This window comes from Papio anubis, chromosome X (genome assembly GCF_008728515.1).
Source record: "Papio anubis isolate 15944 chromosome X, Panubis1.0, whole genome shotgun sequence".
Lineage (NCBI taxonomy): Eukaryota > Metazoa > Chordata > Mammalia > Primates > Cercopithecidae > Papio > Papio anubis.
The window spans coordinates 86,830,044-86,857,947 of NC_044996.1; the positions used below are offsets into that span (position 1 = coordinate 86,830,044).

At 43.1% G+C, this 27,904-nt stretch overlaps 1 protein-coding gene across 13 annotated transcripts in view; it reads right to left on the reverse strand.

Annotated features, from left to right (window-relative positions):
- ARHGEF9 (Cdc42 guanine nucleotide exchange factor 9) overlaps positions 1-27,904 on the reverse strand; it is a 156,008-nt gene that overhangs the window by 106,481 nt on the left and 21,623 nt on the right. For 3 of the 13 annotated variants that reach the window (XM_003918948.4, XM_031660724.1, XM_009199281.3), the window contains exon 1: positions 16,080-16,912. The exons of 2 other annotated variants lie outside the window; for them this stretch is intronic. Coding sequence is in view for 5 of the 11 variants with exons in the window: in XM_009199286.3 (XP_009197550.1) it covers positions 16,073-16,081 (9 nt within the window). In the remaining 6 variants the exon portion in view is untranslated. Of the gene's footprint in view, positions 1-11,443; positions 16,048-16,068; positions 16,913-27,904 lie in introns of those variants that run through there. 8 more of the 13 variants (XM_009199284.3, XM_031660723.1, XM_003918947.4 and 5 more) reach the window with 5 other exon arrangements.

The following is a 27,904-nucleotide window of genomic DNA, read 5'->3' on the forward strand; positions in this document are numbered from 1 at the left end:
TGTTTTTCCTGAAGCACTGCATTCCCCCCACCCCACTTCCCCGCCCCACTGCTTATCCAATCCCACAGAAGACATCCCTCAAAATGACTACTGTAGTCATTTTGGAGGTTTGAGCAGCAAAAGTGAAGATTTGTACAGATTGGATTAGGCTCCCACAGCTGGTCAGTGAAAGATAGGAAAATAATGCATCAGCAGCAATACAAATGAAGACAGAGACACAAAAGGCCTTTTCCTCCGATGCCTACCCCTCAAGGCCTGAGCTCATCAGATTCCTCCATCTAGGCTCAGAATAGCAAAAACAAGCAAGCTAGAAAGACTCCAGGAAATCTGACTGAACACAAGAATCTGTGGCATACAAAGGAAAATCACACTAAGGGAGAAAAAGCAAGCCCAGATGGGTTTTAATGTCCCCATTGAGGCCAGGTGAAATTCAGCCCAAATGGTCTCCAGAGACACTCCCAGTTTTGGTTCTTGGATTATTTCCATAATCTTATCCCTCAACTGTTAGCACAATCCTCCAGAGATCAAGGCCCTCAAATATATTTCCTTAGATCCCTTTCAGCCGACCCCTTAGGCAGGTCAGAGGTACTCAAAAAAACTGTGAGGAGGTGGGGGTGACCAAGGTGGATTAAGTGCCTCCAAGAATCCTCTTATTGTCTTGAAGTGGCTTAAACCGGCAGAAGGATTGCTCCTCACAACAGCCTAACATCTACAATTCTTCACTGCTTCCAACATGCAGGAGACAGTGGGACATGAGCTGCTGTGGGAGGGATGAAAGGTAAATCAGTGTGTCTCTCTTGGGCAAGCAGGGAAAGTGCTGGGTAAAGCTGAGCCCCAGAGAGCTGCTTGTCAGAGAAAAATCTAAGTTTTTATATATATTTACTTAAGTAGCCTCTGGCAGCTTCCTTTAGCACTGGAATTCATTGGTGGCAGCCCAGGGCCAGAGTACACTGGGTTGGGAATCTGAAGGCATGGCTTCTAGTACTGAATCCACCACTGCCTAATCCTGTCACCTCAGACTTGTTTCTCCTTTCTCTGAGCCTCAGTATTCCCATTTGTAAAATTGATATAATAATGGCTTAAAAGAACAGTATGGGGAAGGGGTAGAGAAATAAAGTGAAGTTTCTCAATTACCTCCAAACTATGTGTAATTACAACCTGGATGAAATCTTAACAATCCAAAGAGCAGGAATACAAGTTCAACATTTTACAAGACACTTTTCACATCCTATGTCACAATGAAGTCTTGCGCTTAAAACTCCTATGAGAGACTACAGTTAAGCCCATTCCACAGACCAGAAAACTGAGGGTCAGGAGAACTTTGCCCACAATATCCGCACAAGGGGAAACTTGAACTACATAGTGCCTGACCTTCTCCCTCTCAGTAAACCAGATAAAATGGCCATGAGCACAAACACTTACAAAGAGTATTCTTTAGAGCCAGAGCTGGCACTCTAGGCTGCCTCCTCTGGAAGGTGGCAGGTACAGGTGACCTGGCCTTGCTTCCTAATTTAGGAAGAAATCCCTGCTCCTGATGCCTCCCCTTTTCTCATTACCTAAGAGATTCCTAAGGAACCAAAGCTACATGACCACCTAAATGTTGCAAATCTGTTTTTTTTTTCCCAGAATGACTGACCTGGCATTGAAAATCATCTGTATAGGTGGGGGTAATCTCAGCATAGCTTTAACCAGCCTGACTCCATGAAGGTGTCTTCTCTTGGCTCCTTTTTGTGGCCTTTTCTGTCTACAGCTACTCCAATAGGAGTCAGGTCCAACTGTTGGCAGTAATTGAATCCAGTTTAGGGACAATGATGATGCAGCTTTATGCATGGAGAAAAGTGTATCTTCAAAACATCTTCTCAACTCTTAGCCTAGCTGAGCCTTTCCATCATCTAAGGGCAATACTGGATGTTTTATAAATAAAACAAGTAAGACTCAGACAGCAGAGGGGAACGTGACTGAGACACACTGTAAGAGGCAGAGCAGCAACTGAAACTCATGTTTCTTGACCTCAAAGCCAAAGCTGAGAAATGGGCATGAGGCTGTTATAGTTAATAGTAACCCAACTGAGGCTCTGAGGATGCTGCTCCCAGGCAAGCCTGGTATTCCCCAGCTACCTGTCTCCGTGCTTCCCACCCTTCCCTAAGACCCAATCTAGGGCCCTGTCTTTCCAGCTTCAGCCTTTGGTACCAAGGACCACAAAGGCTTCCCCAGGACACCATGACCTGGTTTCCAGCTTGAGGAACTCTAAAAATAGCAGGTCTTCATTAGTGGGGCCAGATGGCCCAAGATGCTGTGCCTAGGGGCTAGGTTGTGGTCATTAAGGATGTGGCTGGTCTCAGGCCACCACTAACCCAGGAGAGGGTGGGCCACTGCCCAAAGGCATCTCCTGCTTATGCATCCTACCACTTTCGCTCACATGCTAACAACCACAATTTAGATATATTTACTCTAGTCCAGGTTGTTATTTCATTCCCAAGAAAGATGAACTTTAATATTCAGTGACTTTAGGCCTTCTGGGACATTGCTTCATAACTATATCACTCCACAATGGTTTGTAAGTGAACTGGGGGATGAAGGAGTAGGCTCAAGCTTTCTGCATTGATCGGTCCCAATTTGCGTTTTCCATTCTTCTGCATCTGCCTATTAATTCACATCTGAGGGCTCTGCTCTGAACCCTGTTTACCTTACGAGACTGCTACAAAACATGCCATCTTGAACATCCATTTTATTACTGAGCTTACTGCCCTCTCAAGTCTAATTTCAAGGTCAAAGGAGAGCCAGAGCAAACTTATGGAGGCCCACCAGCTGGGACCAGTACCCTGTCATGCCCACTTAGAAGAAAGTGACAGCTGGCTGGCCCTAAGGGAAGGACGTGTTCTGCATCAAAATGTGTCCCACAGGGCTGTGTGGAGCATGTGGATATGTCCCATAGGTGTGTTCAAGTGTGACTCAACACTCAAGTGTGGAGTGTTGTTTGCCCAAGTATGTCTTTAGGAGTGTGTATCTCAGGTACAGAAGTGCATGTCCTGGGTAAGAGTATATCTGAGAGTGCATCTCAGCATGCCCCATATATATGTGGGTGCACAATTGTGCCTTATATGCATCCATGTGCATTCACACATGCAGATGTGCACAAGCATCCCTCGTGTGTGTTCCTGTGTGTGTACCCTGCCTGTGCTGAGAATGTGCAAGTGTGAATATTCCTCCCATGTTTAAACGAATGTGTGTTCCAAGTGTGTTAATGTGAAAATATGCTCCAGCTGTGTGTCCCATGTGTGTCCCAAATACAGCCTATGTGTCTGAGTATGTGTAAGTGTGCATCGCATATGATCTATCATGTATGTGTATGTGAAGGTACAGGCATAGAGCATGGATAGACAGCAAACCTGAATCAATTTTCTTCCCCATCAATTTGTTTCTAAGAGCTTTCCTTCAAGTCTGGGTCAATCTGCTCTTAAGCAGCACAAAAGACCTGGGTTCAAATTTCATCTCTGTCACTTCCTGAATGTGGTAATCACAGGTGCTTTTCCCAAGAGGCTTAGCCACCCTTCATTCATCTAAAGAGCCTCGTAAATGTAAGGTAAATTAGCCAATGGCTGAATAGAGAGAATGGGTGAAGATCGAGGACAAATTCTGAGACTTTGGGCAAGTTCCTGTCTCTCCTTAGACCTCAGTTTCCCCAGCAGCACACTGAAGGAACGAGCTCAATGCATGGGTTCCTCTCACTGTTACCCAGTCACTTATCAGCTAAAGTACTATGGACAAACTCTCCTCCCTCCTCCCAGCACCACAAAGAACCAGTGTGTAGATATGTGCATGTGGATTAGCACCTGCAGATGTCTCATCCCAGCTAGGCCCTCTCTAACCCTCAGCAAGCTATTGGTTGTCTCCCTATTTCTGTCATTCCACACTCATTTTCCCAGTGGCCTGAACCAACTGGAGTAAAAGCAATGGCATACAATCTCCACCAAAGCCCAGGCAAAATGACATGTATTTTATCCAAATCATTCTTCTCCATCCTTTGTGATGACCATAGACACTGGTAATGGTAAAGAGCCAGTTTTTAGGATCAAGGCCCAGTCTTTAAGAACACAGCCAGATAAACCCACAAAAACATCCAAACTAAGTAGGTCACAAAAGACTGCAGAATCTGGAGCCACTTTTCTTCATTTTGAAAGGCCTTTCATGTATCCCTGGACAATATGATATCCAGATGAATTTATTGTAGATCCAGTGGATGCACCAAAATACCAATTAATGGTTCAATGCCAACCTATCCAGTTATCCAGTTGCATCTGCCTACTTCTTTCTTCTATCTTGATTAACTTTTGTAAAAATGCTTAGAGCCAGGTGTGGTGGCTCACTCCTATAATCCCAGCATTTTGGGAGGCTGAGGTGGGTGGATCACTTGAGGTCAGGAATTTGAGACTAGCCTGGCCAACATGGCAAAACCCCGTCTCTACTAGAAACACAAAAATTAGCTGGGCTTGGTGGCACGCAGGAGAATTGCTTGAACCTGGGAGGCGGAAGTTGCAGTGAGCTGAGATTCCACCAGTGCACTCCAGCCTGGGTGACAGAGCAAGACTCCGTCTCAAAAAATAAACAAATAAACAAAAAACAACAACAAAATACTTAGAAGCAAACTACAGAAGGAATCTTAATAAATGGCTTGCCTAGAGACACTTGGTACTGGTGAGTTGGTAATATCTAACTCCATATGCTATGTTCTTCCTAGCACACCACTGACTTTACGATACAGTACTGACCCGAGTCAATCAAAGCAATTCTCTGAGCTTCAATTTCCTTAGCCATAAAATTGGGAAAATAATCTTGGCTTTGGCCACCTCATAGTGTAATGGAGAAAACACATGTGTCAGGAGCAGAAGACTATATAATAGTCTTTATCTTCTTGTCCTGTCCTCAGATCAGTGAGATGTTTCCAAACAAAATAATGCAAGTATAAGTGAAGATAATGCCAATATAAGTTGATTTGTTCTACACAGCTCATTGGGCAAGAACCTGCAATTTCTAAAGCAATTTTTGATCATATCATGAAAACTCAATAATCCACACAAATTCTAGCCAAGGATCTAGAGGCCAGAATTGTTTTTTAATTGCCATGTCCCTAAGTGGTTTATGGCTTGATGGACTTAAGAAGGTGGCCCGGTGCGGTGGCTCAAGCCTGTAATCCCAGCACTTTGGGAGGCCGAGACGGGCGGATCACGAGGTCAGGAGATCGAGACCATCCTGGCTAACATGGTGAAACCCCGTCTCTACTAAAAATACAAAAAAACTAGCCGGGCGAGGTGGCAGGCGCCTGTAGTCCCAGCTACTCGGGAGGCTGAGGCAGGAGAATGGCGTAAACCCGGGAGGCGGAGCTTGCAGTGAGCTGAGATCCGGCCACTGCACTCCAGCCTGGGCGACAGAGCGAGACTCCGTCTCAAAAAAAAAAAAAAAGAAGGTGCTAAATAAAAACACAATTCATTTTGGTTTTCTTCCAAGTCCCTCTTTTAACTTTGCAGGAGATGAGGAGAGAGAAAGTTAGTCTGCTATTCATAGCAACACGTATGTGACTGCATGGGAAATGGAGCTTGGAATAAATAAAAGAAAGCTTATTTAAAAACAACAACAACAACAAAAATCAAAAAACAAAACAGTTTTCCACCAAGCACCCAAGACATGGGTCAGGTCACAGGGCCTTTCTTCTTCCAAGGGAGAGAAGTAAAAAGAGTCCTCCAAAAATGACAGAGAGAAATGAGGGACAGAAACAATGGGATTTGTTCAAGGTCACACAGCAACTGACTTCACATTTGTACCTCCATTTTACTCATGTGTACATCTTTCATTCAACCAAACCTTTACAGAGGGCTTACTGAGTGTCAGGCCTCCACTGGGACAGTCATCTACAGATAATTTCTGCCTGAACTGAAAAATAACAAACTCCTAGTTCTGTGACACTTTGCTTTCCATCACACCACACAGGTTTCCCCAAACAACCCCTGAAAGACCACAGTGGCTTGCACATCTTGTAGGTCCAGGAATTCACATCCTTGCCAGGCAATGTTCTAATTCCAGCACTACTATAAATGTACCACATTTCCTTGGGCAAGTCCTTTTCTTCTCTGGGCCTAGTTCCCCAGCTTCCACAATGAGGAGATTAGAATCAGGACAGCTCCAGCACCTCTTTTTCTAGAAAATATAGCTGTCTGCAGTGACTTTAAGTGGCACTATAATTTCCAGAGCTGAAGCCCAGAAGGCCAGGCTGGAAGCAGCTATGTGACAGTAAGTCTTTGAACATTCTTTTTCTCACCTCTGAAATGGAGATAATCTCAGCTCTACCGACTTCATAGGGCCACAGAGAAAATCAAGTGAGATGATGTACAAAACCCACTGAAAAACCTAAGACTGTTCAAGGGGAGTAGTCAAGAACCAAGTGAATATCCACTAGCCCCAGTTGCTTTCCTCTTAATCCAAGTACAGTGTAAGTCTTCCCATGCAGTTCAGTCTAAATTTACAAGACATGCACCTCAGCTGGTTGCATGCTCCAAAGGAAATTAATAAATCCCTCCACTCCCTTTGGGTCCTAAGCACAAAGCAGTCTCATCATTTTGCTTTTTTCTGAGCCCTCCTGCCACGCAGGGCTTATCAGAGCCCCTCCTAGAGATGCCTAGCTCCTCCTCTGCCTCTATCCCAATGCCAAGGCACCTACTGCCCAGCCTTCTTGCCATCCTGCACAATTCACAGAGGGAGGAGGGAGAGAGTAGGTGGAGGAGAGGCTGTGGGAGGTTCAGCTAAAAGTAGCTACTGCCTTTAGGCACCACACTCTGAGGGGGTGGGGGGTGGGCTCTTAGTACATCCTTCCTGTAGCCAGCTGGGCACGGAGGTGCATGGCTTTCCTTTCTCTAATGAAGGCAGGCAGGCGGAGAAATCAGCTGCCAAAGCCATTCCCAGAGCTGGCTATGGATGTGCAGTGCCGGCCTCCTCTGGGCCCTGAGGGTACATGGCCACTCACAGGGCTGCATCTACTGCTCTCTGCCTCAGGAGAGCTAATGTGGCCTTCAGGAGACTCTGTGTTCCCCTCACCCCCATCCCACTCCCTGGAACTTCAAGGACTACTAACAGGCCTGCTCCCCCTCCAGGAGGTTATATAATGCTCTTGTTCTCCCAGCCTCTTGTCAGCTTGCTTTCTCCAACCAAACCTGAAAGAGCATTCAGGTCTCTGATCCAGCCAAGGGAGCATACAGCCAGAAACCTATAGGGCAGGTAGCAAGTTACAGCAGGCAAGAGCCCTATTTAAAGAATTAGAATCCCAGAACCATCACTGCAACCTTGGACACGTCCCTTTCCTCTACTGTGCCTTAGTTTTCTCACTTGTAAAAAAAGGAGTGGGGGCAGTGTGTTGTACTAGGCACTTTAATATCTTCCCCTATGTGATTCTCTGTAAATCCTGGCCACTTAAATGAAATACCCACCCCCATCACACAACACCATCCAAGGGTTCCCTATCTCCCCAAGCACTATGGCTGGACTTGGCAGAGCCATCTCTGCTCTTCTAATTCCAGTTCCTCTAGTGACCAAAATCTGCATAGGCAAGATGATTGCCTGGAACTTTAGACTCTGTCCTCCATACCTGCCCCATGCCCATTTCAACCAGACGAGCTGTGCTTTTTCCTGTTTTATATAGAAGCTTCTGGCTAACATTCCATTTGAGAACATGGCTCTTTTACTGAAACCACTCTCACTTTAGTGACATGGAAACTGAGACCTAGGTGGGAAGGGCCTTGATCAAGATCTGGCAGCAAGGTAGGTACAAAGCCAGGGCTTAATCCTAGGGCTCCTGAGGCCTTTTCTTTTTTCTCCTACTGCATGTCTGCCTTCCATATGCTATCCTTCTGCCATGCATGTACAACTTTCCTTCTTCTCTGCTACCAACACTCAAACTTGGCGCTCAAAGATCAATGCCCAATTCCCATCAGGGGCCTGAAACTAGCACACAAGAGTGATAAGGGCAAGAGAAAAACTGGCCTGAACACATCCCTCTCTAAACCTTTTTCCTTCCTCCACATTGCCCCTTTTTGCTCCTTTCTTCAAAGCTTCCTCCTGAATACTGCTCTATGTCAGTAAAACCCCTTTAATTCTCAGAGTTATGACTGCATCCTGACCACAGAGTCCACTATGCGGGCTATACCAGAAGCACTGCAGGATGTGGTATCAAGACGCCTTAGAACTACCACTACCACTAGTCACTACCACTACCTGTGTGACATTGAGTAAGCTGCTTAATCTCTATGAGCCTCACTTTCTTAACTAATTTTAGGTTTGAGGAAGAAGCCCATGAAATAAATAGGAAACCTCATTTGTTGAAATTCTTATTAATAGAAGTAGTATTATTAACCAAGTGAATGGCTACTTAAAGTACTGCAGGAAGGGGCTCTGAGCTGTCAAAGCAATCCATCTTTTTCAGACCTATGAGACTGGTTCTATATCTATGAGAGGCAATTCTCAATTATCCATATGAGATATTTCTTTAATAAACAGAATCCCAAACTGGCACACCCTTGCTACTCAATTCACTGTACCACTTCCTTCCCTGTTTGGCAGCCAGTGCGTGTTCATACAGTCTCCTTTCCTGCTTGGCAGCCAGTGTGTGCTCAAAGAATACAACCTAGGTTCACTTGTTCTAAAAGAAACCTAAGCCAAGTATAATTAAAAAGGCAAAACTGCTATCCTTAAAACCATCCTGTGTATTCTAAACCTGCTAAAATGGATCTCTGGATTACCTGCTAGATTTAAATAATATCCGTACTCGTGTTGATCACAAAATAAGCACATATTATTGGAGCTAGAAGAAATCTTTGAAGTCATCAAATTCACCCATCCTTATTTTGCTGATGAAGAAAACCAAATTTCAGAGGAGAGAAGTAATTTGCCTGAGGTCACTAGTAAATGAGCAGAATCTTCCCCATCATGATAGCAAATGTGTAGGAACTGAATTTTTTTTATTCCTGAAGGGTTCAAACCATCTCACAGCTCATTATTTTAAATACAATTAGGTCTCCAGACTACTCATTCCCTAGGGTTGATTCCTCCTTTTTAGAGTGAGCACAAGCCCCTGGAACTTATCAAGGCCCCCACAGTCCTAGAATAAAATCTCACCATCTGTGAAGCTTGCCTAGTCACATGTGTGATAAGTCAGACAGACTGAGCTAACATTTCCTATGAAGCATTCCATAGCAGTCATTCTCACCCCTGGCTGAACATTCCCATCACCTCAGAGAACTTTTAGAAAAATATTGATGCCAGGAAGCCACTACGACCAACTCAATCAGATCTCTCCCAAAGATTCTAGGAATTGTTGTTACTCTTAATATTCCAGGTGATTCCAACGTGCAGCCAGTGCTGAGAACCACTGGGTTAATGGAAACAATTAAGTAAAACAACAAGAGAAACATACACAAAGAGTTTCCGGAACTCTTTGAGCACAAAATATATTCTGTTTTAAAGCTAAACCCATTATGTCCTGCTTTTTCAAAGAGGAGAAAGTAATACACAGAAACTACAGTTGTAGTACTGACCCTCCGCCAAATTCTGAACCCAGTTTAGAAACATTCACTTTGTAGGCACAGAAAGAAAACAAGAAGCTCTGGAGCCCACAACCAGATTTACCATGAGTAAGAGGCCAAGTAACTTATACTCCCTTTTCTGATGGGGCTATCAGTTTGGCAGACGCTTGCTAAGAACCTAGCATATCTTGATGCCCACAAAGCATACAACAAATCTATCATGCTATATTATTCACATTAACACCTTGGTAGGATAAATGCTAGCACAGCCAGGTGCAGTCTGCACTGGTTGACCAGATACATACAAAAATTAACATGTCCCAACTCCAAGAGGGGCTCTGGTGAGGTGACAGAAGAGCTAGCATTAATCATATCATAGTAAACATTTCTTTGAATCAACAATTCAAATGACATTTATTCAGTGTTCAAATAATGCAATGCTAGAAGAGGCTGCTAACCTGTTGTGTGACATGAAGAAAAAAAATAAAAACCTCCCAAAGGCTAGAACAATAGTCCAACCAAACAAAATAGAGTTTAACTGATGCAGTGCTAGAAGGGACTGCTAATTTGTAGCACAGCATGAAGAAAAAAGTTTAAAATCCACAGAAAGCTAGAATAATGGACCAACATATTAAGACAAAATGTAGCATATTTGGTTCAAAAAACCCTAAAGTGGCCAACTTCACAAGAGAGTAGAGGACTGGACTAGACAGGAAACGGTTTGGACCTACATGCTCAAAGGCTGAGTCTTAACCCTGGCTGCACATTTGAATCACCTTGGGGAATTTTAAATTAAAAAATAAATAAATAAAGCTCCCTGGGATCTAGTCCATGAAAATTAAATCAGAATCTCTCAGATAGGGGGCCTGGCATGGGTATTTAAAAAAAAGCTTCCCAAGTGATCTGAATGTTCAGTGAGGGTTGAGAATCAGTAGAAGGCTGCATTATTAGACATTTCACAGACAAAACAAAGTTCTTTTGCACTTGATCTCAGTCAGGTGGCACCTAGAGTAGCATGAACAGTTCTGGGCAGCACATTTTTAAAGAAATACAGAAAAATAAGTGTGCTTCAAAGAGAAGAACAATTGTATGAAAACTACAGTTCCTTCAAAACATTCTGTATTTTAGACTTCAGCAATTCACACTGGCCTTTCACCTTGAAGATCCCAAATAGTGAGTTTTCATAAAACTAAATAGAACTCATTAATGTATATTCAAGACAAAAAAGGCATTTTATTGAATGAAAATTCTGAGCAAAAGTGCTATACAAATGAAAGTTATTAAAAAGCATTAAAAACGTGAGTAGCTGAGGAAGCTAGTATGACTTCAGGGATGACTCCCAAATCTCCCTCCCTGCTTCCTTCCCTTTCCCTTTCCCTTTCCCTTTCCCTTCCTTTCCCTCCCTCCCTCCCTCCTTTCTTCCTTCTTTCCTTTCTTTTTTTGTGATGGAGTCTCACTCTGTCACTCAGGCTGGAGTGCAGTGGCACAATCTTGGCTCACTGCATCCTCCACCTCCTGGGTTCAAGCCATTCTCCTGCCTCAGCTTCCCGAGTGGCTGGGACTACAGGCGCGTGCCACCACGCCCGGCTAATTTTTGTATTTTTAGTAGAGACAGGGTTTCACCATGTTGGTCAGGCTGGTCTCAAAATCCTCACCTCAGGTGATCCACCCGCGTCAGCCTCCCAAAGTGCTGGGATTACAGGCGTGAACCATTGCGTCAGGCCCTCCCTCCCCACATTCAACATCACACTACCTAGGAATGACCAACTCTGACTCTCCTCTCTGTTTGAAAGGCAGACCCACTCCCATCCCAACAATCTTGCTGACCCTTACTTTCCTCATCTGTAAAACTGGGAATAACAATCATCTCTACCCACTTCACAAGACTGATGTGATGCTCCAGTTAGAAAGGGTGTGAAATTCCTGCGTAAACTCTATAGGCCCATGCGCTGATAAGGAGTTATTAGTATTGTCATTACTGGACTGCTTCCTGAGGCTTCTCTCCCCTCTAGGTTCTTCCCCTTCTAGTTTTTCCTCTTTGTACTTTGGTGCTAGAGCAAAGTACAATAAACTAAATACTCTACAGAGCTAGATCCACCTAAGACAGAAGGAGACACTCTGGGCAGATACTGGAGAAGCTAAACTTTCATCAAGGATTCTTGGAAAGCCAGAGACTTGGTTGGCCTAGAACAAGTTGCAGAGCTGGAAATAAGAGCTAGAGAGTCCAAGATTCCCCTCCTCCATTCCATTTCTTGGGGCAAAGCCACTGGAGCTAGATCCAGATGCCTTGTAGGAGGTCTTCTGAGGAGGCAGTTATTTTGGGAGAAAAGGCTCAATTCTTACATCCCTGCCCAGAGCAAGCACTCTGCAGGCCAAGGGACCAGAGGCTGAGATGGCAGACAAAGGTTAAAGAGGAAGACATGCTTTGTTACCATCCCTCAAACCACCAGACTGTGACCTCTGGCTGCTCTCAATCTGGGCCTCACCTCAAGGGCAGAAGAGCACCTCACCTACAGCCTTGTTGGAATCTTTCAGCTCCCTAGTAGCTGAATCACACACACACACACATACACACACACCGGTGGGTGAGAGTCTCTGAGCCAGGGTCCAAGCCCTGTTCACCAGCTCCATTATCAAACTTGCTCTTTCAACTTGTCCAGCCTCCCCCGTCAGAAACTACTACACCAAAACCACAGAAAGAAAAATTCCCCAATTCTATAAAGCTAGGCTGATCAGGATTCCCCAAGCCACAGACAAAATTGGGGCACACTGCACAAGCACACTGCAGGTTCTGACAGATGGAGGCTGTCTCAATGGAAGAATGCTGTTCAGTTTGTTCCCACCAAGATATCACTTCACCCCCTCCCTGATGCAGCCAAAAGTCAGGGTGAAAAAATTTGTTTTTTCAGGGCCTGCAGAGCTTCTGGCACTAAAGCTAGGCAGTGAAATGGCACAGTTAATCTTAAGGAGATGGGACTGACTAGAAAGGAATTTGAACCCAGGAGTTTTCTAATAAACAATCTCATAGCTGGATGAGGCTAGGCTGTATATGTCTGCTGTGGACATGTTTCCGAGGCATTTGCGGGAAATGGGGATTCTGTTCTTTCTTTGTTCCCTCCCCAAAAGCATCTCTCCAAGTCCCGCTAGGCTCTAGCCCTCTTTCTCTAGAGTCACTGGTGCCTGGGCCTTTAAAGGGTGGGCTCTGGAGCCCAGTGGGTACTCAGTGATACAGGGGTTGCTAGGATACTAGTAGAGGGCATTTTCTTTAATTCTTTGATGAGGATCCGGGAGCCAAAATCCCTAAGCTGGGATTTTGTCCCTCCTACATAGCAAAAGCTTATCCTCTACTCAAAGGGGCCAGAGAGGAGGGAATGGAATGGAGGAGCATTATTGGGAAAAGTTGGGACAAATCAGAGAGGAAAAGTCCTCTTGTCTTTTTTACTTCTCACCCATTTACAGTGGGGAGGTGGGAGGAGGAGGTGGTGTCAGGGGTGGGAAGAAAGGGAGAAGGAGAAAGATTAAGAGAGAAGGCAGAGGAGGAAGGAAAAAAGAAGACAAGTCAAAATGCATAGGGTTCCACTTCTCTGGGCTGCATTTCTCATTTTCTCCCACTCTTTTTTTGCTAGAGAAAAATGTCCTCACAAGTCTGAAGGAGAAATGCCAAACCTTTAGGATTCACACAAGTAAAAAGTCACACTGCTACCTTTTGTTCTCCACTCTCAAATTCCCTTCTGGTTGCTAGATGGTGGCCTGCCATCTGGCTAGCAACATCCCTTTATTTGCCTGGAGACAATTTTAAAAGCGCTAACCCATTTCAACAGCTAAATTACTAATGGAAGGGCTCATTCAAGACACCTCCTTAGCCTGAGGGGTTTTAGGTGGTGAAAAGAGGACTGGCATGGGTGATACCCATCCATCCTAGCATTTGTGAAATCCTTACAGGTCCTAGCACAAGGAGGCCATTCAGAACTGTGGAACTCAATACCGTCTTTCCTCATTCCTACCACCACACCCCGCATCCACACTCAGGAGTGTGCTCCCCCACACACCCCACCATGAACATACTGCCACACACCCTACACACATACATTCCCAGAGGCTTTCTGCCAAAGGTCTGTCAGGCTCACAGAGGATAAGGTATTTCATGACACTACTTAAGTCATAAACCGAGATCAAAGACTAGTCTCAGAGACCCCTGCTCCCCTTGGGGGGAAAAAAGTCAAAAAGCGTTCCCTTATTGTTGTCCCAGTTTCCTTCCCAAATAACTAGGCAAAAAAAATCCCTTAGCTTAAACTTGTTATCCAGGCTCTACTACCAGATATCCTTCCCCTCCTCCCATCACCCTTTGATTAACATTTTGTTTTCCTTTTCACTTGTCTTTCCAGTTCATCTCCCCCCACCCCCACTGACTTCAAGTGTCTAGGGGTCATAAAATCATAAAATGCAAGAACTTGGAGGTCACCTAGTGGAAGCATCCAAAAATGCCAATGTTACTGGGAATCTCAAACCCACCGAGGAGGAAAAAAAGTGCCCAAGGTCAAACAGCTGCTGAATGGAAAAAACAAAAAACAAAACAAAACAAAAAAAGGTCTGCAGCTGCCCAGCAAAGAGCCATTCCCCACTCTCCAACACTGTATCAAAACAAAGTGCCCAGACAAGATATAAGCTTACTTCAAATAATACACTGAAGCTAAGGGAAAAAAAAAAAGAAAACTCACTAAATTATCTTTGCAAAGAAATAGGTTCTCAGTTCCATCCAGGGGGTCTCCACAAACGGACCAAAGAGTAATTAATAAGAATCAATGCCAGCAAACTTCCCAGATCATGTTTACACCATGGTACTAATCTCATAAAAACCTCAGCTTCTCACCCACACCAAGTCAAGGATAGCATGCTTTGAGGCCCCAAACCCCCTCTGACGCCATTAAATAATACTTTCTGGGTCCTGTGGCCAAGACAATTTCAAAGGCCCCCTTCACAGCCCCTCTCCTTTCAGAATCATTTCCAAAGAGACTGAAAAACCGGACATGGAACTTGACAGCATAATGACAGCAGATTTGCACATCAGACATGAACAGCCACCCACATGGTGGAGGGGGAGCATGTGTGTAGATGTGTATGTGCCCTGATTCACTGCTATAATACATGAGCCATAAATGGCATTATTTCAAGCCAGGTAAGCAATGGAATGGGGAAGGCCTGCCTACATTAACAGGGGAGAAAAAAAAAAAAAAAAAAAAAAACGCAAAAAAACAAGTGTTATACAGACTAGCATCGCAGACATTTTTTTTCCTGGCTCTGCCAAGAGCTTTCTCAGAGGAAACAGAAATATAAAAATAATAGCAATCGCAATAATAACAGAAACCACCACTACCATCTGATACAGACAAGCAGTCATATCTCAAACTGAAATGTCGCTTCCAGCTCATGTTTTCCATGCTCTCATCCCTTTCCATCTAGACATTTTTGGTTTTTGGTGATCAAATTTAGCACCAAAATTTGGTAACTCTTAATTTAGCACATTACAGACTTTCAGTTTGTTATGGGACTGTTTCAATTACAGAGACCTCTGATCTTAAAGTAACAAACAAGGGAGCAAACAATAACATCACCACTTTCTCATCAACCTTATCAAGTTATATTTAAAATGTAGTTCAAGAACATCATTGCAAACGAGATTACCCCAAAGGAGCCATATCCAAATACTATTATTTCCAAGGTGAATAAAGAGCTGGGTTCGTGTGTGTGTGTGTGTGTTTGATGAGGCAGACAAAATCCCCAAACTCAAATCCAGGGCTACAATCTTTGGGAAAGGGAGCCCAAATAGCTCCTGTCAAAGTCCTCTCTTGCCAGTTCAAAAAATCAGAGAATGCTTTTACATACTATTTCATGATTCCAAAGACACTAACATTTTAAATATCTTAAAGCTTTAAGGTTCAAGAAGTGTTTTAAATGTGGCTTCTTTCAAAATTGAACCCTGGAGAGCAAATTGAGATTCAAAGGACACAGTCACCAACTGCCAGCACAACAGACCCGTGTCACTTCCCAAATTCTTGCTGCTCATTAGAGACTAAAGAATCATTTTCCCTAAATCCATTCCTTGCATCGATTATTTTCTCTCTAAATATCCAGTGCAAAGACTGTCTTTCCCACGATTGCAAATATTCATCATGCTCTTCCACAAACGCTTTTCCCCTCAAACAAACCCAAATGCACTCCTGATGGCAAGAGAAAAATTTTGACTAAAATTCCCTGATGGAGTTTAAAGGTAGTCTTCAAGGAAATGAGTTGAGAAGACACCACAGACTGCAAAGCCACTGTTTAAGGACGCAGAGCTTGCTCCATGAACGCCACATAGATTAAAAATGCACACACGCATGCACACTTAAATAAAAAGCATTTCTTCATCAACAATTTCACTCAAGCAATAGGCAACTTTAAGAAGGCACGGGCATTCTTAAAAGACAAGACACGACAAAAGATTTAGGGAGAGATAATATACCAACGTCATACATATCACAGCGAGGCCATGTTGAAGCTCAAAACGTTTTCCCCCCTGAGTAAGAAAGCTTGTTCTTTCTCTCTCTTTCCCTGTCTGTCTGTGATTTTTTTTTTCTCGGTGGCTCTCGGGATGAAATCAAAGCGAGAGTTCGCGACAGCTCAGGTGGCTGGACTCCATTCAGCGCGTTCCCAGGAAAAACATGAGTATGACATTGACAAGCAGGAGGACTACAATCACGGCAAAAACGACTACAGTTTGCACATCCAGGGTCATGGTGCAATGCAGAACACTGTAGTGTTCCAGGTGGGGGGCCGGCAGATTGGGAGATGTCAGTCTCTGTTCTGTCAGACTGTCCATACAGCCACCATGCTAGAAAGGAGAGGAGGAAGTAGGATGGTTAGGGAAGGGCTGGGTTTGGCGCCCGAGTTTAGTCGGGGGGAGGGGAGGGGGATGGGGATGGGGTGCTTGGTTTCCCCCTTCTCAGGATTGGGCTGATCTTTCGTCCCTAGCTGAGAAATCTTAGCTTGCGCTGAAGTCGGCAGAGTCCAGCATTCTCTCTCGGGCGCCACGGGAAAGGCAAAATCCTAGCTTTCAAAGGGAAAGGCGGGGGGAACCTGTGAGTGGTTCTCCGGCGCCTGCTCAGTCTGTCCGGGCGTGCGTCCGTCCGCCTGCCTGGCTACCGGTCAGTCTCAGTCTCCCCTACTCCCTTTAGTTCGCTCGCTTTCCTAAGCTTGCTCGCTCTCTTCGCTGGGCTCCCGGCTGCCAGACACTCCTTCGATCCCTGCCTTGCTGGCCCTATCCCTCTTCTCTCCCCATCCCCCGCTCAGCCCGTAGGCTGCCTTTTTATTCACCGAGCGACTGCGGGCGCTTGCGTGAGGCGCGGCCAGAGCCACTGACATACCCGCCGACCAATAACAGGTGCCGCAGTGGCACGTTCGCTGCCCAGGGGCGGGACTTGCGCTGGCGTGCTAGCCGCGACCGCCAATCAGAGGGCTCAAGGCTCCCAAGCAAGCTCGCTCTCTCCAGATCGGCGAGAGTCACCAGGCACCAATTTTGGTTTGGGGGTGGGGAGTTTCTTGGGGGCGGATAGAGGGGGTATATAAGGAGATGGGGGAGGAAAAGAACTGGGAAAGAGGGAGGGAAGGGACCCAATAGGATGCAAAGGAAGGAGATCACGTGAAGAGGGAGAAAAAGAAGAAAACACGAGGAGGAAGGAGAAGAGAGGGAAGATAATGAAGAAAGAGAATTGTGGGGAAAGGCAGAAAAAAGGATGGGAAAAAAAAAAAAAAAAGAAGGAATGGGGGGGAAAAGGATAGGTAGCTGTGGAGAAGGCATGTACCTAGCAGCCACTTTGAGCCTGTGCCAAGGAGGAAGCAAAGGTGCCTTTGGCCACTGCCTAAGAATTTACAGGCAACTCACAATTAGCTATAAAAAGCCAACAAACCAGTGTTGTGGACATAATCACAGGGACACACGACAGAATTTCCAAAATCCAATTCTATTTGGCTTTCCCTGATACCACTGCCCTTACCTGGTCAGATTTCCTGTCTTAATTATTGTTTCTTCAGACTAGGACAGTTAGCTTGCACTTTTCCAGCATTCTGGGTACTATGAAGGGAAGCCAGCATAGGGTTAAACATTTGCCATGGAAAATCCTCTATAGAACTTGCAATCTGCTTGTAATCATTACCCTGCTCTGTGACCTGGTATCTGGAGCTAAGCGGGGATAAGCCATGGAGTGGAGACCAGAAGGTTTCAAATTTACTCTCAGCCTTACCTCAAGCTTGCTGTATGACTTTTGGGCAATTCCCTTTTCCTCTCAGGGGTCTGTCTTCTGTCTCCCTGTTGTCAATGAGGACTTAGACTTATCTGAGAATTCAGTTAAACCTCAGAACCCTCACCTCAGAAAAAAACAATTTCAGTGGTTCCCTGGGCCTTCAAACCAAGGACTCCCTTACACAGGAGATCTCTCAGAGCCTTTTTGCTCTTATATTAGAGGATTATATGACTGAACAGTAGATATATACCTAAGAAAAATGAAAACACGTCCACACAAAAACTTATACATGAATGCTAATAACAGCATTATTCACGACAGCCAGAAGATGGAAACAATTCAAATGTCCAACAACTGATGAATGGGTAAACAAAATGTGGTATAGCCATACAATGAAGTATTATTTAACCATAAAAAGGAAATGAAATACTGATACATGCTACAACATAGATGAGCTTTGAAAACATGCTAAGTGAAAGAGGTGAGCAAAAGGCTTTTGTATTATTCCATTTATAGAAAATATTCATATAGTTAGGGTAAATACTGTTTCATGATGCTTTCGTTTCAGTTATATACAAATATAAATGTACTGGCCTGTGATGTGAAATGTATTTCTTATAGCAAGTAATACTCAAAACAGTTTGAAAACTACTCTTCTAGATTATGTTGAGACAGATACTGGTGATCAGGACAGTACCATAATATAAGCCACTACAATCTGTCTACTCGTCTTTGAAAGCTCAGTCTTATCCTGTCTCTATTTCCTCACTATCTTTTGATCCCTCAACCCACTGCATCCTGGCTTTACCCTCATTATCCTATAGAAAACTGAATCCTCTTGTGAATAGAAAAAAAAAAAAAGTGTTACTAAATCTCATGGCCAAGTTTCAATCTTTACCTTTCCTAACTTTTCTCGCATTTGACTCCACTGATGCCTTCCTCAATCCTGAAATGCTCCTTTTCCTTGGGAACACCATCCACGTGACCTGTATGTTTATGCTGTCTTCACTTCCTGCATGGGTTCTTCTTCATCCAGTCATTAATGCCATGATTTCTCAGAGCTCTTCTGATCACAGTCCCCTTTTCTTTTCATTCTGCATTTGCACTAAATGGGCTCATCTACTTCTAAGGCTTGAACTACCATCTACATTGCACATTGATGCACCTCCTTTCAACAAAATTACAACACCACTGGGAAACAAAACAGACATAGGACCTTGCTTGCACATAAGCAGAGAGCTGCTGATGACTCCAAGGTAGCTCTCCTGGACCCCAAAAATGAAGGTCCTACTGCTTTCTGGATATCTCCTCCTTAATATCTCACAAGCATATCAAACTTAAAAAGTCCCAAATTGAAGTCATCTCCTCCCACTCTTGCCGATTTCCTTCTTCCCCTGAGTCTTTTGTCTCTTGGGAATGGCAGTCACACACTGAACTAGCCAGAAACCAAGAAAATATCTACAAGTTTTTCCCCTCCCTCACCTCACTGATGGCCAACTAGTCTTTTAGTCCTGTTGATTCTCTTCCTCCTTAATCTCTCTCATTTGTCCCTTTCTCTCTCTCTCTGCTGTCACTACTTTTAATCAGTTCCTCATCATCTCTGATCCATCATAATTCATTACCTGTTCTCTTGTGCTGCTCTCCCTCCCCAATTAAGCCTCTACTCTTCCGCCCCAATTCTTTCCTCAAAAGCAGTTTTGCTCTTCTCAATCTTGTGGTAGATACTCTGGATTGGTTTTTAAGGATCCACTCCTTCTAGCCTGCCTTCCTATATTGCTGAAAAGCTAAAAACCAAAAAACTGCAACAACAATAAACTGGCATTTCCAAGATTCCTTTGCAGCCAGCGTTCTGGATATGACATAGTAATGCCAATCATATGCACATGCACAATATTTAGAAGGAGGTGGTTGGTAAGGCATAAGTCATGTCTCTGTTGCTTCTGTTGGAAAGCACAATGGTGAAAGTGTTGGGGATTTTTGTGTGTGTTACCATAGGTTCCAGTGTCTAGCCACTGGCTTTGTGCATTCCGAGAGCCAGAGAATGGGACTTTTTTTTTTTTGTTACTGAGGATCTGGTAGGCATAGTGATACTCTAGCCAACAGATGGTTAGGGCTGTGGCAGCTTCCTCATTCCTAAATTGCAGACAAGGCAGCATGCTCCTAGAGCCCCTGACGCCTCATCTTCCTGCTTGTCAGAGAGAGAGAGCAGCTACCCTGACATTGTTCTTGGAGGCATAGCCTAAAGCTTGCCCCTCCAGCCCTCCCACCAATTTTGTAAGCACTTTATTTTCTATATTAAAACCCCTTCTGCTGAAAAGAACTACAGTGGTTTATTTTTGCAGCTGAAATCTGACTTATATAACGCCTCTGTTCAAAGGCCTTCAATAGCTCCTCTGCGCATTTAAGGCAAATTCTGTAGTGTGGCATAAAATGTCCTGCCAATCTGATGTCCTTTGGCCTCTGTATCCTCAGCTCTTACCAGTGCCCTCTCATTCTCTATTCTCTAGCTACATAGAACCTATGGTAGTTCTCATAACTCATGAGATTCTCTTGCCTCAGGACCTATATAAACTGCTGCTTTATTTCTCCAGCTCCCCATATCAAAGCTCAGCTGAGGTGCCACCACCTCCAGAAGGCTTTCTCTAATGTTGTCTTCCTCAAAAATATTCTGAGTGATAGTCCTCTCCCATAGGATCCTATGTTTAACCCTCTTGAAACATTTATTAAACTGTATTGTATTTTTTTCTTGTCTGTATCCTTTACTGGACTGTGAAGCTAGGAGGGCAGAGACCATGACTGTCTTGTTCACTGCTTTCTCCCTTTGTGCCCAGCACAGTACTGTACACTTAGGTGCTTCATAACAAACATCTGTTGGATGCATGAATGTCTCCTTCATCCACTGGTCTCCACTCAAAGACTCATATCTTCCAACCACAGAAGGCAAGACCTGATGGAACCACAGAGAAAAATCTAAGCCCTTATATTCCAGGTTCACAGAGAAGGGATGCAACTTGTCCAAGATTACACAGCTAATTGCTGGCAGAGTGGGAACCAAAGCCCTTGTATCTTAAGTCTCAAAAGTACTTTTGGGAGATTTCAGACCCTGGAACATGGCATTTGATACCAGCCCTGTCCATGTGTGGGTAGCTTTCTGAGTTATATGAACATTCAACTTTGTTCACAATTTTTTTTTAATAGACGAGTCCTCTACATTTGGAGTAGCAATACCCCCTCCCAGATATATCCCTTCTTGCTGACAAGTCTCAAGGAATTAGATAATATCTTGGTCTAGCACAACTCCGGTTCCATCCTGCCATCCCTTCTGCAACATCCTCGCTAAGTAGTTATCCAGTCTCGCTCCAACACCTACAATAATGGGGCAGTTGCTCCCTCCCAAGACAGCCCGTTCATCTTTGGGACAATCTCAGATGGCAGAAAGTTATTCTATCTCTTTGAGCCAGATGTTGTCACTACTTTTACCACAGCCAGGGCTGAGGAGCTAATCACTGCATGAGAGGGTCTGGAATAATAATGCCCTCAAATTCACACTAGTTCTCGGGTCTGAAAGGCAGTTCAACAGATTATGATAATGATAGTTAACACTTACAAACTGCTTACTCTGTGCCAGGCACTGTTTGAAGTCCTGTACATACATAAACTCTTTTAATCCTCACAACAACTCTATGAGGTAGGTACTATTATTGTCCTTATTTTGTAGATGAGGAAACTGAGGCAGAATGAAGTTAAATAATTTGCCTAAGGTCATATGGCTAGTAAGATATGGAGCACAGATGTAAACTCAAATTGTCTAGCTCTAGAGTCTGCTATTAAACACTATTCTATATAAAGGTCAATAGGTGACACATGTCCCATCTTTCAATAACATCTGACATGATGTCTTCTAGGTCACAGGAATAAAGTGTTTCAGTGTCCTGATCTGGGCCCCAGTGGCCTACCTCCCAAACCCAAGATCCCTAGTTCTCAAATCTTTTCCTTCTATCGGGGAAAAAAAACACAATTCCTAGTTGTCCTTTGCTTCTCATGTTTTGAATAGTTCCCAAAGACCCACTTCTGCCAGGAAGCACTCCCAGGCAAAGTTCCATTTTTTTGTCCCGATCCCCACTGGTGCTCACTTATTTCCCATACAACCCCTACCCTATCTTCTTATAGTCCCTCATGCTTGCTACAGTCTACAGATATTGAATCCTGTCTGTTTATTGTCTTAGCTACTGATACGACTAGATGCTCTTGCATGTTCATGGATATCATCTCTATTTAAGACAGGCTGCCCCCTAAGGACAAAAACTCCTGTTTAGTTCAATTATTCAGCACAGAAATCACTACTCCTCCAAAATCAGTTCAATTCAATAAGCCCTTATTCTGACAGCTAAGGGATACAGAGTGGATCTCAGGGATTTTACAGTTTAGTGGGAGAGCTAATCAATGATGCACATAATTTCAATGTCATACAGTAAGTATCCCAAGCACAATCACGTAATGAATAAAGTTGTTGATGATTACAGAAAAAATAAATAATTTTATGTTCAAAAGGGAAAAAGATCATCTCCTCCCAACCTCCCTGTGTAGGTATCCTCTCTACAGTATATGAAATGTGAGGGAGAGGAGGAGAAGGAAACACCTACTTTGGGCCCACATGGTGCTAGGTCTTTTAACATATTATTTTACTTAATTATCCCTAGAAGTTTAAGAAGAAGAAATTGTTATTATTTTAAAATTTTAAAACTATACCTGAGAGTGCTTACATCATTTGCCCATAACCATACAAGTTTGATGAAGCAGTAGCAGGATTTGAATTGAGATCCCTTTCCAAAGCCACCCTTTTCTTCAATTATCTCTTGTAAGTTTTGTCAAGCAGCTGCTGGAGTCTTTTCAGTAATAGGAAACTCATTCTGAAGTATCCAAGGCCATTATTCATTTTTACCTGAAATTCACTCTTTTATGACTTCTGCCCATTTGTTAGAGTGCTACCCTCTGGGCCACGGGAAAAAAAAAAAATACTGAGTCCTTCTAAGCAATAGAAAGCAGAAGACATATATTGTGGGTTCAAACCCTAATTTCTCCTAAGCAACCTCTCTGCATGCACGTGCATGCACACATACATACACACACACATGTTTTCCATAAAGAGATATATTACCATTTCTTTAAGCTCTTCCATTTGTGACATGGTTTGCAATCCCCTCCCCAGGCTCATTGCTCTTCAGTGTATCTAATCACTCAGAACACATATCCAGGTGGGAATGACAATGAGCAGTAGATAGGGACTATCACCTCCCTTATTTTGAACACTGGTCATCCTGTTAATGCACCCTTAGGAAAAATTACCTGTCCTCACATTTACATAAAATGACTTATGCTCAGGCGTGCTGATGTGTCCCCACAATGCCTTGGAAAGTTCGTGCGAATTGAGAAGAGCAGTGGATAAGAAGTTAAAACTCATATGTAAGTCCAGTCTCTGCTTCTTGGTAGCTGTGTGACCTCAAACAAGTCTCTTATCTTTCCAAAAGCTCAAACGGCTGACTTATTTTTAGTGGTAGATTTTAAAAAGCATTGGTAGTTTTAAGTCTTCAACAGCCTTGCCAAAGGTGTAGCAGGAATACACTTGGTTTCAGATGGTAACCTGTACAAATGACCATGGGTGATTAGCTTAAGTTGAATAATTGGGTTGCATAAAATTGTGTGGTGGAGGGTAGAATTTTAGGGGGAAAATCAAACATAGGATTAACAATTTGACTCTGCCCAAAGGCTTTTTAATTTTTAAAATTTGTTTAGCTCTTTCACCTCCTCAAAGAATATTTCCCTCACAACCCTCTCTAAGATTACACCACATCACTCTCTACCCCCTTATGCTGCTTTTCTCTCATGGCCCTTATCACTACCTAAAATATTATATATTGTTATTGTCTATTGATTTATTGTCTCCCTTTATAAAATGTAAGCTCCATGAAAGCAGATTGCTTTGTTCATATCTGTATCCTCAGCACCTAAAATAGTGCTTAGCACTCAATAAATATATTTTTAATGACTGAATAACTAAATTAATGAATGAATAAGTGAGTGAAGAGCAAGGCATAGCCCTGAGGACTCACAGTGTAAAATGTAAAGGAAGTCTTGTTATGGAAAGTATTCTCTGCTGCAGCCTGCGAATGCCAGTCTTCACCCTTCTCCCACCTCCAAGGGCCTTCATTAGTAAGTACTCCTCTAAAAGGTACTATAAAGATTACAGGTTGAGAATTTCAAGATCTCTTTGGTTTTCTGTTCTCTGATGACATAGTTGCCACCCTACACCACCACCCAGAAGCCTTTCCCTCAAGAAAAACTGCCTATACCACCCTCCTGTGGCTAATGACTGAATAAATACCTGAGTAAATACCCAGGAAACAGCAGTTTCCTTCTGTTCCTTCGCATGAATCTATTTTGGGCCTATTTCATATTTATTTTAGGCCTCTTTCAGTTCTATTTCAAGCAAACTAGTAGGCCAGACCATCTGGCTCTACTTAGGGTAGAGAGAGAACTGGTTGGAAAAGAGCAGCAAAGGTCTAAAAGCCCCTTTAGAGGAAGTACAATGGTTTCCTGTCAAGCTCAGGATCTTTCTGGGGCAGCTAAAGTCAATCATGCATCAGTTCAAGACTGTGGTGGGGAGTGAACATTTCTCTCAGTATCAGAACCCAGTGTTTAGTTGTAGAGCCTAATCTCCTGGATAATTCAACTCCTGAGCCTCATAACTCATTCAGTCAGCTAAACCCCTCTGACCTCCGTGTCCAGGTGTATTTGTTTACAATTTTTATTTGAACTGCAAACCATTAGGGACCAATGCCCCTAATCACCCATCATCAAATTAAGCATGGAGCTTTGCTTATAAGAGCTACTCAACAAGAATCACATAGATAAGCAGGTAGGTGGGCAGGTAGGTAGTCAGGATATGGTAATATGTTGAAATTGCAAAACATGAGAGGGGGTGAGTATAGCTGGGGATTTTGTAAGAGGCTAGATTATGTGTCGGAGGGAGACTAAGGAATTCACTTTGAGGGACTGTATTTTCTGTAGAAGGCCAAGATAGTCTAGCAATTAAACTCCTAGGAAAATGTTAAGAAAGGGCTGGACATCCCCAAAGATTGGTAAAGAAGAGAAGTGTGCAGGACACATAAATAGATGGGGGACTGTAGAAATTCATGAGGGCCTACCTAAGACTGCTGAAGCTCTCTGTGGACTGATAGGGAGAGATTTTGAAGATATACAATGTTGAAAAAGCAAGATGCAGAATACAGTTTACCCTTGAACAACACAGGTTTGAATTGCACAGGTCCACTTATACCGGGACTTTTTTCAATAAAAGTTAATACAAAGTGTGCCTGCCTCTCCTGCCTCCCATTCCACCTCCTTAACTTCTTCTGCCTCTGCTATCCCTGAGACAGCATGAGCAACCCCTCCTCTTCCTTCTCCTCTTAAGCCCACTCAATGTAAAAACACTGAGAATGAAGACCTTTATGGTGATCTACTTCCACATAATGAATAGTAAATATATTTTCACTTTCTTAGGATTTTATTAATAATATTTTCTTTTCTCTAGCTACTTTATTGTAATAATACAGTATATAAAACATATACAGAATATGTGTCAATCAACTGTGTTTGTTATAGATAAGACTTCCAGTCAAGAGGAGGCTATTAGTAGTTAAGTTTTTAGGGAGTGAAAAGTTACACGTTGATTTTCAACTGCATGGAGGGTGGGATTCAGTGCCCCTAATCTCCGCGTTGTTAAAGGGTCAAATTTAGTATTGTGATGTGTGATCTTTTAGGTAAAGAAGAGGGGAAATAAAATATATTTGGATTTGCTTATATCTGCATAAAGAAACTCTAGAAGGATACATAGAAAGCCATTAAGTTTGTGATCTCTGATGGGTAGATAGAGAGATAGATTGCATACATTTTTATCGTTTGATTTTTTTACCATATAAATATATTAGCTATTCATATATTAAATTTAAAAATGATAAATCCATTATGTGATCTTAATAAGTCCTCTCTCTCTCTCTCTCTCCCCGTGCCCTCCCCCCACCCCGTGCTTCAGTTTATAAAGCTAGGAAGATCCTAAGAGTTAGAAGTAGTGTATAGCCTTATGGCTAAGAATATAGGCTCTAGAATCAGCCTACTGAGATCCAACCTTAGTTCTTTCAATTGCCAGTTGTGAGAACTTGAACAACTTATTTAATGTCATTGAGCCTCACTTTACTCATCTTTAAATCAGGGAGAATGGTAGAATGTCATGATACTCATGCTGCCCCTCATTTTGAGCAAACCCCTGACTCTCAGTCACCTAGTTTCCTCATTTGCAAAACAGGGGTAGGTGTTCATGAGGGTTTAATGAGTGAATAACTGTAAAGTACTTACAACAATGTCCAACACATAGTAATGCTCAATAAATGATAATAAATACTATTATTTGAGGGTGTGATTATATGTGCCTAGCTTTAGGCAAATCATAAACTCTCTGAGCCTCAGTTTCCTCATCTATAGATAGACATAATGCCTGCCAAAGAGATGATGAGATCATGGATTTGAAAGTACTCTGTGGAATGAAAACTCGATTAGTATATCAAGAATTGCCATAGTTCAACTTACAGAATGGGTGAACATTTTTGCAATCTATCCATCTGACAAAGGTCTAATATCCAGAGTCGACAAGGAACTTAAACAAATTTACAAGGAAAAAACTAACAACCTCATTAAAAAGTGGGCAAAGGACATGAACAGACACTTCTCAAAAGAAGACACTCATGAGACCAACAAACATTTAAAAAGTTCAACAATGCTGATCATTACAGAAATGCAAATCAAAACCACAATGAGATATCATCTCACTGCCATTCTGACTGGCAATTATTAAAAAGTCAAGAAACAACATGGTGGCAAGGATGTGGAGAAAAAGGAATGCTTTTACACTGTTGGTGGGAATGTAAATTAGATCAACAAGTGTGGAAGACAGTGTGGCAATTCCTCAAAGATATAGATGCAGAAATACCACTTAATGCAGCAATACCATTACTGGGTATATACCCAAAGGAATATAAATCATTCTCTTATAAAGATATACGCATGTGTATGTTCATTGCAGCACTATTCACAATCGCAAAGACATGGAATCAACCGAAATGCTCATCAATGATAGGCCGGATAAAGAAAATGTAGTACATATACACCATGGAATACTATGCAGTAATAAGAAGGAATGGGATCATGTACTTTACAGGGACATGGATGGAGCTGGAAGCCATTATCCTCAGCAAACTAACACAGGAGCAGAAAACCAAACACTGCATGTTCTTCCTTATAAGTGGGAGCTGAATGATGAGAACACATGGTGGGGAAACAACATACACTGGGGCTTGTTGGAGGTGTTGTGTGAGAGAGAGGATCAGGGAGAATAGCTAATGGATGCTGGGCTTAATACCTGGGTGATGGGTTGATCTGTGCAACAAACCACCATGGCACATGTTTACCTAGGTAACAAACTTGCACATCCTGCACATGTACCCTGGAACTTAAAAGTTGAAGAAAAATAAAACAACAAAAAAGAATTATCACAGTAGAAAAACGTGAGGTACTAAATGAAGATCTCACCTATTCAAGGCTCCCCCTTCCCACCCCCAGCATTCCAAATAAGATTGTATCAGAGGGGCAAGTGGAGGTCTTTAAAGGCCATGAGTCATTTGTGTATTAAGTTTCAGGAAATGAGTCCTAGTTCCCACCTCCCAAAAGCAGAGTGGACAAAATGAGCTGCACACCAGTAGTTGCCAGTCCATCATGAGATGCCAAGTGTTTCCATGTAACTGTTCCTATTTCTAGGAGATGCTAGAGTTCAGTGCTGCCCCCACTCCCCTCAGCTGCTTTTCAGAAAGGAAAGGAAGTAGCACCAGTTCCAAAGGCTCACTCTCCCCTCTCCACACATACACCCAGTTAACAAGGATTTAAAAATTTAAAAAAAAAAAACCCTCACTTAAGCAGGAGCACCAACTCTTCAGATCTTAGCAACCTTAG